This window comes from Aulonocara sp. 'chitande type north' Nkhata Bay, linkage group LG11 (assembly GCF_057382095.1).
Source record: "Aulonocara sp. 'chitande type north' Nkhata Bay isolate Kocher_YH1m ecotype deep benthic linkage group LG11, A_spYH_male_GT1.1, whole genome shotgun sequence".
NCBI classification, from domain to species: domain Eukaryota; kingdom Metazoa; phylum Chordata; class Actinopteri; order Cichliformes; family Cichlidae; genus Aulonocara; species Aulonocara sp. 'chitande type north' Nkhata Bay.
This window is the reverse complement of record NC_141354.1, coordinates 10,295,570-10,312,358: the sequence shown is the minus strand read 5'-3', so window position 1 is coordinate 10,312,358 and position 16,789 is coordinate 10,295,570. Positions and strand designations below refer to the sequence as shown.

Genomic DNA, 16,789 nt, shown 5'->3' with positions numbered 1-16,789 from the left:
CTGATTTTAATTCAGTTAAAAGAACACGTGCTATAGATGAAAAAGGAGGAGGGGGAAAACTGTATTCAGCCTACAAAGATGGCATGTTATGATAGTACTTCTGTACCCTGACCATTAGTTACATACTCCCAAATCCCTTTAAAGTCACACCGGACTCGCTGTGTCACATTCACACAAGATTTCAGTGTTTTAATGTTGAGGACGTGCTTCACTGTAGACGCATGTACACTGTATAGTGTGTCAGCCTGACCTGTCGCTGAATGACCTCTTCTGAGACATTCTCGCCTTTCACAGTCGGTTCAATGGCCCCCAGTATGATCAGCATGCGGCTCAGCCCCGTGGCCGCTGAAAACTGCTTGGCTTGGAATGAAGGCACCACCTTACCATACCTGAAAAAAATGACAAAACCTTGAGCAGGAGAACAGCTACGTCTTTTTAAAGTCCTGTGGTAACAGCGTGACAGTAACCGTTAAAATAGTGTCATGTTTCTGTCCTCCTCATGAACCCAGATTTAATATCCAATTGGGAATATTTAGCTCGCGTATTTGCTAAATGCTACATGACATTAGTTAGCTAGCTTGTTGTAGTAATGTCAGTTCATCGCAGATTATCACATAAAGCAACCGCTTTCTCATGTTAGAAACAATGTTAAAGAGATATGTACAATTTGAAATTCTGTGTTGTGTTCTGTTTAAGTTGGCTTTTTTCTTTGTTCTGTGTTTTTTTCTTCTGGGAAAAGGACAAAAGAGCAAAACGAAAAATGATTCAAAAGTTCTTACAGTTGCAGTTAAGGCACTCTGTCAATAAAACAAGCTATAAGCTACATGCTCTGAACTATAACACAGGTAAGATAAGAAAACTGAATCATGTTTGTGAATAAATGTAATTAACAATTTACAACAGTCACACTTTAAATGAGCGGTCATCCTCAGAGACCTAATCTTCACAGCTGTAAATGAGTGAGATGGTCTTAAACCGTGAAGCAGCACGCTAAGGCTCTGAATGGTGCCATGATTGAGAAAGGCCACACGTAACAACTCCAGCGATGTCACACATACTATTTGCTTTTCCTCAAGTCTTTTTCAACCATGAATCTTAAAATTTGTCTTTGAAAACATTTGCCTGGGGAATGAGAAATACCGTTTTTTTTTTTTCTTTTTTAGCAGGTGAGAGAAGTAGAGCTGCAGGATTTTGTAACTCAGGAGCCCCAATCGGTTTCGGCTCACTGGTGCTCTGAATTGACTGGTTTCAGCCTGCAGAGCCCAATCAATAGTGCCACTCGCCACTGCTGCCGCTATTGCCGTGCCCCGCACCCTGCCCCTACATAGAGCACGCACACTGCAGATCTGTACCCCTGCACGGAGAGACACTCCTACCTGTTTCAGTCTGATCTGGATCCGATTTCAGCACTGTTATAGCCCTATCTGTTCCAACATCTGAAACAACTGTGAACAGGTTCTATACATTTTCAGCCCCTGTGTTACACCCAGCTAAGGAACGGTTAAACACTTAAGTATTGATCATTTTACAAATGGAATAATTGGTTTGGGGATTTAAAAAAATAACAGAAATTGTTAATTTTTCAACTGCAAAATATTAAATTATTAAAACAAAGAATAAAAAAAACAAACAAAAGGGCAAATCCAGGTATTCAAGAATGTATGACTATCATATATTTCATGTGTCCTCAAAACAGGCTGGAGCAAAGTAGACCAATCACTGAAAAAAGGCATTCTTAGATTGGCAGAAAATGCACAAATCTCATTCATTAGGTCAAATGCATGTGAATTTAGCTCCCTATGGCTACAAAAGAACTACAATTTGAATTTCATCTGAAATTCTAATTTGGCCAGCACTTAATGTGTGGTTATATGCTTCCCAGCCACTGCAGGGTGACCAATTGGATTCTTTGAGTCCTTTGGCTATTGCAATTTTGGCTTGTAAACCAGGATCAGATATGAAAACAACAACAACAACAAGTCACTACAATACAGCAACAACTTGTAAATCACAAGATAGCAGGGCCGTAAAGTATAACCCTGCTTTACCTGTATAAAATTAACATCATCTTGTATTTAGTAAGAGTTTAAACTAGCAAGAGAGACCATAATCTGATCAGGAAAATGTCTATTGAGTATTATTGTACAAATATTTAAGGAGAAGGGTCGTTTTCTTTTATGCTGCAGTACACTGAAGGCTGAAGCAAGAAAATTACTGTCATCACATCCAATGAATTTGCTGTCTTGCTGCATCTGAAACACTTGCTTCGAGTTGAGGGTTGTGACCGCTCACGGTCCGATTCTGCACTTAGAAAGACTTTGGAGCATCAAGGTGATGAAGTCATCATTTCAGTGTGCATGTAAAGCAAGAAGGTTCTAATCCACCAGCTGGGTGGAGCCATTCCGTGTGTCCTTGTGTTTGCATGGGTTCTCTCCACGTGCTCTAGCTTCCTCCCACAGTCCAAAGACAATCAGTTAGTGGCTTAATTGGTGGCCGCAGGTGTGAATGTGAGTGTGAATGGTTGACCGTCTCTCTGTGTTAGCCCTGTGACAGACGGGTTACCTGCCCAGGGTGTACATTGCCTCTTGGCCTGTGACAGCTGGAAGTCGAACCCCTGACCTAAAGTTCCAAACATCGTGTAGTGTTACCCCCCTACATACACACACACTCTTACACAACCTAACAAAGCCACTAGAATGGCTTTAGACTCTTGACATTTTTGACCTCAGATAAATCAAAAATGTCATCAGCTCTTTTCCACAAACTTACCAATACTTGAATTATAATAGCACAAGGCAGCATTGCTTCAAAGAAACTGCACTTCACAACATGTAGGTTTCCCTTCCATTATCCTGCTCACATCATATCACCAACACAAACATGCACCTTTCATGTGTAAACGAACCCATCTGACCTGTTGTTGATATGCGGTACCCAAAGAACTGTAGCTTGGCATATCGAGCTCTGCTCCAGCAAAGCACATCACCGCTGATTGGTCAGACAAAGCTGATAAATAACAGCAGAGAAAGCACGATCAGCTGCCACCAGCAGCTGTGTAAAGATAACACATCTGCCATATTCATGGTGGAAGAAACGCACCCTTCAGGTCAATAATGGATACAGACAGAGGGAGAAAAGAAACTACTGCTCTAATTCTCAGTCTTCAGTAGACAGAGAAAACTTTTCAAATCAGACCTCCGGAGAGTGACATTTTGACATTTTCATCTCCCTTTCCACAGTTTTCCCCTGAAGTCATTCTGGCACCACAATTTAGAACTGACTCTTCGACCTGGCTCTTAAGGGACTTCTCATTCTCTGCACATTTTCCACCTGTCACCCTTTTCTTGCCCCTTGGTTCCAAAAATAAAGGAGGGGGGGGGGTGGGTGGAAAAAAAATCTCCCTATCAGCCTTCCAATTCGAATCTGGTCAAATCATTGCTGGGTCTGGCATTGAACATTATTTCAAGGATTCTCCAGCCACCTGTCCTATTCCCTCCTCTTTTTTCCATTTTTAATTCTGCCCCCGAGTGAGGATTATGCGAAGCAAGGCATGCGTGTCAAAGGGAAATTTAGTGGGTAAAGACAGCCAAGATTGGCGGGATGAATTAAACAGATAACGGGAGGAGACGAAGTGGGGGAACCATGTAGAGCAAAACGCCTCACCGATGTTGGTCATTTCAGAGGGGCTCTTTTTTTTTTTTTTCTCCCTTCTCCCCACAGGAGCGAGGAGGCAATATCTAAATTAATAAAGTGATGAAATGAGTTTGTGCCGTGGACTTTCTGCTGTTTGACTTTCCCATCTGGATTAGTGCAGGCTGAATGGACGCTCTGTTACTTTTGTTACAACTGCGCAATTCACTGTCGGAATTTGGCCCAATAGTGATAAGGCTCCCCTCCTCCTCCTCATTACCATCTCATTTCATATGCAGGGCCTCTGTTACCTGAGAGCCTGCTCACACACAAAACACGAACTATTACACGAGCTTCTGCCAACTATTACAATGAGCACAGAACATTTAAACACGGACTATTACAGAGGGCTCACCTAACTATTATGCCGAAGGAAGATTTCTTAAGAAAAAAAAAATGGTAGAGACCATTAGAAAAAGGCAGGCGTATAAACGTGGACGTGATGGGGCCTTTATCTCTGACTCTTTCAGTGTAGATTAATCAGCCCAGCCTGAATAAACTGTCCTTTTGTATATATTTTGTATGCATCCAAAAAATTTACTAAAACATGGAAATAATATAGAAAATCTAACATTTGATGAAAAACGAGCCAGTACAGGAAGTGCTACTCCTTCAAGGACAGGAAAAAAGTAAGACCTCAGCCCAGTGACATTTTGCCACTTCTTACGTTGTATTTGCGACACATTAAAAAACGAGTGAGGTAACCTTTACATTTTAACCCGACCTTTATAAAACAGGCATGCTCCTTGTGTTGTGCAGCACTACTCACATTCAAACTGTTTCCAACATACTTCAGTACATAGAAATGAATCACACCTGGACATTTCTACCTTTAACATTCAACATTCGGGTTTTATGTTTGATTCTTATAATGTTTTATCATCTTTTACAGCAAACCTGGACAGTATTTACACTGCCTCACTAGTTCAACCTTTTTCCATAATAGATTGAAATAATTTTTCACTGGAAAATTCTACACACAATGCCCCATAATGAGAAAAAAGTTTGCTGGAAATGTATTAACGATTTAAAATAGAAATATGACATGCACATAAATATTCACACACCATGCCATGACAAAATTCTCTGGTCTCATCAAACACAGATTGAACACTTTGACCTGAATGATGAGCGTCGTGTCTTGTGGAAACAAGGCGCTGCTTATCATCTGGCCAACATCATCCTTACAGTAAAGTGTGATGGTGGCAGCATCATGGAGCTAGTCAGGGTTGAGGGAAAGATGATGTACAAAGACAACCTTGATGATAACTCTGGATCTCAGACTGGGGCAAAGGTTCTAACAGGACACCAACCCTAAACATGCAGCCAACATAACAAAGAAGTGACCTCTCTGTGAATGTCCTTAAGTGGCCCAGCCAGAGCCCAGACTTAAACCTGATTGAAAAACTCTGGAGAGATCTCAAAATAGTTGTGCACTGACACTCCCCCATCCAGGCTGATGAGAGAGTCTGCAAAGAAGAATAAGAGAAACTGCCAAAAAATAAATAAAAATAGGTGAGCAGAGCTCGTAGCATCATATTTAGAAAGACCTGAGGCTGTAATTGCTGCAACAAAGTACTGAACAAAGGTTATTGATACTGATGTACTGTTTTATATTTTGAAAACATTTGCAAGAACTTCAACCAAACCTTTCCAGTTTGTGTTACGAGGTCTTGTGTGCAGAATTTTAAAGTGAAAAGAAAATTAGATCTATGTTGGAATAAGGCTGTAACATGACTAAATGTTAAACAAGTGAAGTGCTATGAATACTCTCTGGACATACTACACGTTAAAAGAGAGTACACTAGCTTTAGGAAGGTAGGAAATACAACATAAGGATCGGCAGACGTTCACTGACAAAGTAAAAGAATTCCAGCTAGATTTTCTGTTGCTAACCAATTTCATATTAAAGTCCCTTAGCTCCACTTAAATGTGTGTTTTTCCAGAGACATTAGAGCGGGAGAGACAGCACTCAGCAAACACTAATGTATGGGAGAGCTCTTTGAGCCCAAAGAGACAATTAACAACAGCGCAGGGAAGAATCTGAGCATGCAGGCAAACAGCAGAGATTCACGACACTTTCAACGATGTGCTGGCAGATATTTTTACTCATTATTGTTTTAAAGGTGTAGGTCAGAGCACTTACAGTTATTCTCATCTTACTGCATCCATAATGGAAAACTGAGTATGAGATGCTGATTCTGTCCATACTCTGTTTTCAGAACAACTTGTAGAGTTTTTTTTAAATATTTTTTATATCTTGATTTTTTTCCCCCCAAATCAGATTTGGCTAGTGATTCTATACATGCAGCTTTGTTGTTATTGTTGTTTATTTCCAGTGCCATTAAGCTCTAAAATTCAAAACGTTCATTTAAATACTGGATTCAATAACTATACAAATAAGTGCCCAGGGGCATTACCAAGATGGTTGCCAGGTTCTGTGACATCCTACTTTTCATTTTGAACGTTTCACCTTTTCTAATGAATAACATATAACAATAATAAAAACACTGTCTTCAATCAGTCCTCAATATCCATGATTTCCTTCCAGCTCTGGAAGCCAGTTCATCTCACTTGATTACCAACCCATCATTTGTACAAGACGCACTTTGAAACCTCGCAAGCAAAACATTTTCTTAAGTGTTAAGAATCCTTCCAAACAGGAAATAAGAGCATAATAACTTGGAATAATTGTCTAAATTAAAAGGAAAAGTTAAACACAGACATGTAATACTGAGCACAACCACAAGGTGCCAGTGTTGCACCACGGTCAGTTCCCTGCCTCCTCCTCCCTGCATCAATACTATAGGTTACACTGGGGTAAATACACAGGGGCCGGGACAGCCCTGTTTCATTAGCGCAGCATAACAGCAATAGTTACGCTTACAGTGGTTCTAATTACAATTAACTGGCATTCCTGACTCATCGGGGATTCAGTGAACAGCTGAGTCAGGGAAAGACAGCAGGAAGCTCTTGCCACAGTGGGAGCCATTTCAGAACCACAGTGTGATTCATAATGAATGACACACTTATGAAGCAATGGATGAGAACCCATGCTGTATATGTGAAGAAACTGTGTTGTGTAACTTGACTAGCCTTATTATCATGTCACAAAACATACCCCAAGACATATTTCCTCATATTAAATATAGTCTCTACTCCCTTCCCTTGCTCCCACCATACAGCAGCCCGGGGCTGGGTGGTTGCTGCCAATCTCAGCAGAGGATCCCCGAGGAGGTTTTAGAGCAGGGCTGTTCTCCAGTGAGTTATTGAACGCAAACTGACGCTGAAAGCGAATGGGCTCTGAGGGGGCAAGTGGGCATGTCGTCACTGCTGCTGCTGTTTACCAACGAAGGATAAAGGAGACAGGGAGCAAGAGAGCTCAGAGATTACATAACGCCACTTAAAGTATTAAATTACTGCTGTAGCAATCTGAGTATAATTGGAAGGTTTAAATATCACAATAAGGGAAGGGACCATACAGAAGTAGGGGGGAGGAGAGAAAATTTTGTTACGCCTGTAAATTTATCCACTAACGAAGTACAGGGTGGACGGGATGGAAACACTTGGACTGAACCTGTCTGGCTTATAAATCACGCCAGCAGCAGCTGTGAGCGGCCGAAGGGTCGTCAATCAAAACGACAGTCATACGCTGCCCGTCATGCAGAGCAGGCTCCAGGTGAGCTGCGAAACGTGTCTAACTGCTGCACAACGCAGCACGCTGTGCGGCCAGCAGCGTGTGATGTGCAAATATAGAGTACGTGCATGCATAAATGTTTGTGTTATCATGACTCGGAGTCTGTCTGTGTCCGTGCTTTGTGGAGAATATTAATGAGCAGCGGGATGATGAATGGTGCACAAAGTGTCATTTTCACTTTGGGACTCTTAACTCACTCAGGGTTAGAGCCAGGCCCACTGCCACAGCTGTCAGGCCCACAGTGAGACACTCTACAGAACAACCTCCTTCATCTTCCTCTTTACATGCATCATGTATTCTAATTTACAGCAACAGAATGCACTGAAAATATGCTGGATTTATACAGCACGCGCACATAAACTTGTTGGGACGGTCTCAGATGGAATTCTTCTGTTCTAAACATGATAATAGATTCAAACACCAAAAACTAAAAACACACCTAATAATTAGAAACACTTAAAAGACCTGAGATTGAGAGGAAAGGGATAAAGAGATGTTCAAGCAGTGCTCCTCTGAGGACTGAGTTACACTAAACACAGTAATAGTACATTAAAACGGAGCGTCTGTCAGTCAATCAGCATTCATTAGAAGGACCATCCCATTAGACAAGACCACTCCCCTCCGTTTCTGCTCTCTGAGCAAATATATTCCCAATGGCTTAAATTAGTTTTATATCACACGTGTGCACGCCTGGCTGCAGAAGACAGGAGTGTGTAAAACCACAGCAAAACTCTTGCTTTAAATGCAGCATTGTTAGTGTAATTGTTTTGGTACTTAACACCAACCAATCTGTCTCATTCCAGCTGGAATCTCTGATCATTAAATGGCCATCTAGAGAGTCAGGGCAGTCTGACTGTCAGCACAGTTTTCATCCATCATTACAGAGCGAGAGAAAGAGAGGAAATGAGAAAAAACAGACAACATGGACGAACGAGAGGACTGTAACCGAGGCAGAGTTTGTACATTCGGTCTTTCTCAAAGAAATGCTTGCTCAGCAAGAAAATGTATGAGGAGTTAAAAAGAGAAGAATCACCATTTAGATTCTTTACAGATACAATACTTGATTCATAAAACAAAAGAACCAATTTCCTAGTCGAGTGTTTGGATTAAGCTGAAAAAAAAACAAAGCAAAAGGAATGACATGATTGATGGAATAACCTGAGATTGCTCAGAGTGAACTACTAATCACCAGGCTAAAAACAGACGCCAATCAAGTTCAAACTGAACAAAGTCATAGACTGGGGAAAGTTAAGAGACGTAGATAAGAGCTCGAAGCATCTTAGTGAATTCCTGTAGATCAAGGATCAGGAAGTCATCATGAAAAAAAATGGGAACACACTACTGTTTATGAATGACTGAGAAAGAAAAGATTTGAACTTTTACCTGCCTTGTTGTGTTTTGTTGGATGTGTCTTGGGGTGTGTGTGAGCACATGAAGGACAAATTCTTATAAACCATGTTGCTGAAACGGCTACAGGAAGTTTGAACTTGAACTCGACGCTAGAGCAAAGGGCAGTTATGCTGTAAGCGGCTACGCTTGGCTCTTTGTAAGAGAAACTTTGGTGGCTCATCTTAATGTAATAATATTAAAATCAGGATGCCAGTGGAATTAAACTATAAGCTATTAGACATCTTTAAAAGAAAAGTTTAAAAATTGCTCATCTGAATATTTGTAGCCTTCAAAATAAGCTGCAAGAATTAAGTGCTGTGCGATCTGAAAATGCTTAACGTATTATTTACCTATAAATACACCAGTAGTTGATATCGAGGTAAGATTACAGGGATTTGGTATATACAGAGAGGATTGGAATAAATATAGAGAAGGTATATTGAAAAAATACTGACTCATTTGGAATTAGATGGCAGTAACACATCTGAAAAAATTAGGACGGCAGCAACAAATGGCTGGAAAAGTAAGGTGTACTAAAAGAAAACATCTCGCAACTAATTACTTTAATTGGCAACATGTCAGTCACACGACTGGGTAGCAAAAGAACATCTTAGAGAGGTCAGTTTCATTAACTGCAAAAAAGCATATCTCTAAAATTGTGGAACAATTTCAGAACGGTTTTCTTTGAATATCGCTTCATTGACAGGATATAATATCATCAAAAGATTCAGAAAATCTGGAGAAATCTCAAGGCTGAAAAATGAATACTGAGTGCCCATGATCTTAATGCCCTGACACAGCACTGGATTAAAAATGGGCATGATTATGTCATGGAGATCACTACATGGGATCACATCACTGTCAGTAAACGTTCAGTATTCAGACCAATCAGTCATGTAATGCTGCTGTTATGGATTAAATAAAAAATAAAAGATTATCTGATTTTTTTTCAGTCTATGAAAAAAAGCCTTTATATTCAAAGTCCAGATAAAGCAAGACCAAAGCCTCAGAAATGCATTTCACACTCCAATCTATTAACATGCTCACACAAACAGATACTGAGAGATTGGTTTAAATTAAAGAAATAAGGCTCCTTTTTCAAGTGGAAAGACGAAAATGATTCTCTGCTCACACTGGTGAAACAAAAACGGACGGTGCCGAGTGACCCCGACCCGTGGCCGGCTTTTGTGCCGAATGCAATTTGTCCAGACGTACGCCGAGGCTTCTCCTAATCTCAATGATAGACCCTCTGCTTGATTTTTCATCAGGCGGTATTATCTATGCTCGCAAGCAAAGCGACACATGCTGCGATGTCTGCAGCCCAAAATCCCAAGTAAGAAAGCTGACCCTTTACAACAAGTGTGCAAAAGCAAACGCCTACACGCGCACGAACACACACACATGGCATTCTCAGGAGATGGGGCCGATTCATTTTGTAGGATGTAACAGAACTAATTTTGGGAGAGAGCCTCTGTTAATGAGCTGGTCTTTGATGTGTAAATCCTCCAGTCCCAGAGCAAAGCTGATACGGTCTCCCCACAATCCTGCTCAGGTGCAGTCCTGCTCCCTCCTGCATTACTTATCATGTCCACCAAATAATATAAGACGTCATACAGCTAATAAATCTACATCGAAGACAGAGAAGACATGCAAGTTTGTGAAACAAACAAGGTAAAACAAGGAAAATGATGAAGTAACGCAAGAATGTCAGTGGTGTGGTGACGCTGGCGTGAGCGGACTGGTGCTGAACATGCTTTGGGTCTTCGTGCAGTTTCCCTCATTCCTACATAGTCATCCATGGAAATCAAAGCGCAGATGATGGAGCTGTTTTTTTAAACTGACTAAATGTAAGTCTTTGGAGAAGCAATATATAAATGAAATCAGCCATAGAGTAATTGGATCGTTGCTGCCGTGTCATGTACCCAGTGAAATGAATGCCTATTAATCAGAGGATAATTGAACACATACCCCTGATAAATGGTGCTGCTCCACTTTGAGTCCCGTACAAATTAGGCCATTTTCAGGGATCCATTTCTTATCTGCCTTCACTCATCCTTATACAGGCTGTGGCCTAATACTGGCAGACAGAGCTGTGGTTGCAACATTTCTTAGGAACAACTAAATAACCTTCCTTTCACCACTGATTTTACCATCCTGTTATTTACATTCTTATGCCATACGCAGTCCTTTACGTCTGCATCTGTTCTAACTGATTTGCCTCTCCTTGCATCCTTTATTAATTATATCTGTACAAAGATATACGAGCAGAATTTTTGCACAGGAAACGAAGATGTGATAAACATGTTTATTTGCCAATTTAAAACCTTTAATGGTAACTTGTGGTTCTCCAAAGCTCAGTATCAGGCTAGTTTATTTTATGCTAAACCAATGTAGTCCCTCAAAATGATTATTTTTGTACGATACAAATTAATTTTATTGGGGCATAAATCTAGAATTACTTTTGGATAACTGTGAATAATTACAAGCGAGTTTGATTTCTAATAAGGCCAGAATTTAATTAAGATTTAACTAATCAACTCTGGTGAAAAAAATAAATAAATAAAAAAAATGTTATTTTTATAAAGCTCATTTCTATTCAGTTATGTTAATGAAAGCGTGTCTAAAGTATAAAATTATGGTGGAAACAATTTATACCAAAGCAACTCTACCACAGTACTCGTAAAAAATCATGGACTTCTTTAATCAAGCTTCAGTGTACACCAATCATCCACATCTGATCACCTCACACAGCTCAACGCTCTGCTGGGAACTTTTTACACTCATAATTCAATTTTGGCAACTGTCAAATCTTTTCATCGCTCCATCAGACTTTTTCTTACTGACTTTCAGTCCAGTTTAGTAATGAGGCCTTTTTTCCTTGTTTCACTTCCTTAAGAATGCAACCTAGGTCTCGAATGAAGTCGAGAGGAGACCGGGCCTTTGCAACCGTGGCACCCAGACTCTGGAATAACCTCCCTGTACATATTCGTACTGCCGAGTCTATCCAGTCTTTTAAATCACGTCTTAAAACTTATCTTTTTACTTTGGCCTTTGATTCTAACTAGTTGGCTGTTTTAGCTTATTGTGTTGTTACCTATTGTTTGTTGTCCTGTTTTATTGTTTGTTTTAATTGTCTCGTGTTTTTACTGACTGTGAAGCACTGTGGTCAACACTGTTGTTTTAATATGTGCTATATAAATAAATTTTGATTTGATGATTTGATTTGAAGAATAGCTTCCTGACAGCCACTGAGACCATTTCTGATGAAGCTTCAGTAAACAATAGAAAGATCAACTGAACATCCAGATGAATATCTCAAGGGCTGTGTCATGTCTTTGCTGTATTTTCTTCTATTTCTTAAGTACACAACATTTAGGTTCTGCAGATGGCCCGACATTTCTTTTGTCCTATACTTGTCCAGTTTCCTCATTATTTTAAGGACACACTGCACACCATGGAAAGATAAGCTGAGTTTTCAGCGAATAGTTCTTTGGGAATCACTGATTGCAAACAGACAGTCTTAATGTTGTTCAAAAATGTTCGAAATGCAAAAAAATGATGCGTTTTACAACAAGCTGGTGTATAGGCTGTTGGGTTCTGTGTTGTCTATTATGTGGACACACCACGCTGGTTCACTCCTTTAGTTAGAACCATTCAATTATGCTTGAATGACCCATTGGTCCATCTGAAGTAGCTTAACAAACAAAAAAATATTTTTTAAATATATTTAATATTTGACTCTGACTGAAATGGTCGGATTTAAGGGTTGGACTGTGAGTGAGTGAAAAAGCAGCCAACGTCTAAAGAAAATCTCAGAGACCTTCAGAAAGTCTGAAGAACTATTGTTCAAGACCACGTAAAGAAAACAAAATGCACATAAATATAAATACATTTCAAATCATTTACCAATGAAACAATAATGTCTCTCAGGTTTTGAGCATGAAATTCTGTTTTGTACCTGGTGACAACAAATACACTAAAACTGCACTCTAGAGGTTTGTTTATCACGTAGCCATCCCAGTGGCAAAACTGTACATCTGATTAATTCTAATCTCTTCAGCAGAGAAATACCTTTTAATAGCTTCACTCCATGCTCCGTACTTGTAAACAAACACAGTTAGCACTGCATACCTGGTACCAACAGTCCTGCTCTGAACTCTTGCTTATCATTAATAACAACCAACCCCCCACTTAACACCTCGCGTATGATAATTAATGCATAATGAGATATATGCTGTGACACTGACTTGACATATATCGCTCGGAGGATTAAAGCAGAGCTATTCCACTGTCTGTCACTCAGTTCCGACCACCACCACAACCCCGGCTTCCCCCTCATCTGTTCCCTGCTCAAGTGAGTGCAATCAGCTAATGAGTTTCTGTGGCCTCCAATTAATCATGCTAATGAGCCCCACCCATTAAAAATAATCAACTGTTCTTGCCATAAATGCCAGTAAGGGAAGAGTTTGACTCGCTAGCGCCTCTGCCTCCCTTCCCCTCATGCTAATCCTCTTTTTTCTTGATACAGTTCCCTTTTTTTCACCTCTTCCCTGCCTCTCGCTTTTTTATCTGCCTCCTCTCTGCCCCTCAGAGCTGTTATCATCCTTCTCGCTCCCTTTTCCACGCTCCTCTTTTCTCAATCTTCTTTCCCACTCTACATCCCTTCCCAGTTTTTGCTTCTTCGACATGTTTCCATCTTCTCTCTCTCTCCTTTGCATCTTTACTTTTTTTTCTTCTTCCGACTCAGTCCTCTGAAGCCTTCCACTACAAACTCACCAGTACTCCTTCCACTTGTCCTCTTCAAAAATGTCCTCTGGGATGGGATCAATCAGCACCAGGTCTGACACTTGCCTGAGGACAACAAGAGGACACACACACAGTCGGATGAAGAACGACTCATTGACTACTCTTGTCCACTTTACCCTCCTGGCCTGGGAAGTAATGAGCTTGAGATGGATTCCCCAAAATAAGTCATATAAATTTGGCCGATATCCCCCTCAAGGACATCTTCTGCCACGCGTCCGGGCACTTTCCAAAGGAGCTGCTCCCTAGAAGCCCCTTTCGAACCATTTTCACTTTGAGGCCTACCCTGCAATTTCACCGCGGACCTTAAACGTGGGCTTAAAGCAAACATCCAGCTTCCTTTAGAACTGCAAATTTAATTTAAATTTGTTCGATATCTCCAAATGTCACGCAAAAAGTGATAATGGCTGATGATGAGAGCTGGTTCTCCACAACCCTGAAATTTTCAGGCATGCAGTCTTACTTAAAAGATTTGACTGTATATATTCATCTTTGAAATTGCTGTTAGAAGAGATTTTATCATAAAATGATAGAGGCAATTTTGTGGATCAAACTAACAGCTGATGACAGAAAGCGGAGGCTTTTACAACAACACCAATTTTTACCCTCCTCTCCCCTCGCCCACCTCTGCTATCATCTACATTCATCATGGTCAATCATCTTCACAGATTGGGACCAAAACCATTCCAACCATCAGTAAAGAACCATGGCAGAAAGTGTTTTACATCACATTTAAACTACTGATGCTAATGTTAAGAAAGTTACCTACATGTGTCCATAATCAGGTTTCCTTTAAAGCTTTTTAAGAACACAATTCAATTAAATTCGTGTACCAATATACACAACTGACAACTGAGGGTTTTTACGTTTTTAGTTATCACGCTTCTTCATCTAAAACAGCAGCTGTGGTGAAAGTGGCCTGGAGATGCACAAGAAGATGATTTTGATCCGCAGACTGTTGAAATTTGCTATTAATGCCGCTTTCTTATGTTATGAAGCAAGTTCAACATAGCCAGGATTTCTTCATGTTAGCTGTGCACACTCATATAAAGGAGTGCTGCTGTCACTATAGCCTGTTCAATGCATTCAGGTCTACTCTCTCCCACTTATGGAGGAGATGTGGAAATCACTTCAGTTTGTGGCCAAATCAAAGTGAAATAAAGTCTGAATATTCCTTTCGACAAATAGCTTCCAAACAGACCGATCAATAGTGAAATGTGATTTTGGTTCCCAATTCATTTTGCAAAGTAAACTCTGTAGAAAATTGGTACCAAACACAATCAGGTACTTTCTTCTGCACCAATTGCATGACTGCATGTATAAAATGCATTCCTTCAGCAGAGAATTCATGTTGTACTTACAGATGATTTCATCCAAAAAACAACAAACTAAATCTAAAGTTTTTAAACAGACCATCCCGCTTCTCCATAATGTAATACTGGCATCACTGTGTTTAATCTGACCAAACTGATGTAACTCTGAGAAAACACTTAGTGGTGTGGGTGGAGGATTAGATGCCAATCCTCATCCAAAATCCTCAGTTTTGGTCTGCAGTACTTACACATCATGAATGTGGGTGTAGAATCTGCTGTTGAGTGCGCCAAGCTCAGAGCCCACCAGGATAAAGGGCCCGACTATCCCAGCAGCCCCCAGAAGCCGGTGCAGATCATCCACCATCCTGGAAGACAGCGACACTCGTGAGCTTCTGCACACAACCAGGATGCACCGCAAACTGGGCCACCATATCTGTTTAGCTAGGTGGCACTGCAGTAATGTCATTAATTTCTAATCTGCTTCCATTATTATTATATTAAGAGGCAAAAATAATCTAAATAAAGAATGTAAACAGTTTTTAAAAAAAATCAAATCAGCAGTATCTTTAGTTTTCTGATGTCTAATTTTCCAGATCTGGCACCAAAATAAACAGCACTGCTGAAAAACCCAAATGACAGCATAACGGAGGGGGACTGCTGGCTCGCTTCCACTGCAAAACACCGCAGGAAAAACAATCACCAGCAAACTTAAATCATCAGGGGGAGCATCATCATTACATGAGGCGCAGCGAGAGCCATCTGCTCGTCCCGGGTTTGTTGTGCTAATAAATCAAACCCAAGGTGTCACCCTGAAACGAAGAGATTTCACAAGACTCACAGGGTTAAGGTTAGGGAGTCATCACACCTCTTCAGATATTGAATCCCGGGAAATTGATTGCTTGCACCTCAAACAGGCAGCCGACCACTTCCCCCGGGCTGGACGCCAAACTAAACTAGACTGCTGACCGTCGGCAAATCACGGCTGCTCATTCCTTAGGCAGATTTAAGGCTCGACAAACGCATTACGATGTCAGAGAGAGGATGATTAGAGCCCAATCCTGTGGCTGCGTGACGCAGGGGAGGCCTGGAGTGTGTTCAGCAGGATGTGCACACATCAGTCTCCGGCTAGAACATTAATGAGAAGTCCCAAACAGCTACTTTATCAAAGTAATACTGATTCCCTGTGAATATTTACTCTGCTATGGCAAACGCACCGAGTGAAATCTGCGATGTTATTGTACTGGGGTCTTTGCTTTGTGTCACATCAAGGAAGCAAAATGTTTCTTTTTGGAAACAAAGAGTTAAATGTTCTGGAGAGTGGTTGCATAAATTGTTGTCTAAAAAGGTAAAACCATACCAAACAAACAAAATGCTTTATAAGGATTGTTCTCCTTCACTGCAAGAGACAAAAGAAGGCCCGTTTTTGCTCAGTGGTTAAAATTAATGCCTGACATTGCCTGTTGCCAAGAAACCTTTAAAGGGTTTTCTCTCAGTTTTTTAATAGATAGAAAAGTAGAATATTCCCCATTTTCTGTCTTTCTGTTTTCTTTGATTTACTCAGTAGATAATCATGTGAAAAAGAAAGTATACACAGGACAACTGTGCAGTCCAATGAAAAAGTAAACCCCATGATTCAACATCTTGTAGATCACAGTTCCAAAGAAGTCGGATGAATCGTGATTATTACAGACGAAGAAGATTATTAAAATTTAAGTTCAATTTGAGATTCATAATAGGGAAGAAAGGTGATTTTCAGCATGGCATGGTTGTTGATGATGACAGGTTTTTTTCGTCATAAAATGTTGACTGAGGGAGGAAGCTGCAGTGCCCACACAGACATGAGAAGAGAACATGACAACGCCACACAGAAAAGCCCCGGGGAAGATTTAAAACCAGG

At 40.5% G+C, this 16,789-nt stretch overlaps 1 protein-coding gene across 2 annotated transcripts in view; it reads right to left on the bottom strand.

The window, feature by feature from the left end:
* The window catches only part of LOC147318527 (uncharacterized), a 28,476-nt gene that overhangs the window by 8,266 nt on the left and 3,421 nt on the right, over positions 1–16,789 (bottom strand). For both annotated transcript variants that reach the window (XM_086310509.1, XM_086310510.1), the window contains exons 6-8: positions 15,141–15,257; positions 13,553–13,627; positions 251–389 (exon numbers count right to left, since the gene is read on the bottom strand). In XM_086310509.1, the coding sequence (XP_086166635.1) occupies positions 251–389; positions 13,553–13,627; positions 15,141–15,257 (331 nt within the window). The remainder of the gene's footprint in view (positions 1–250; positions 390–13,552; positions 13,628–15,140; positions 15,258–16,789) is intronic.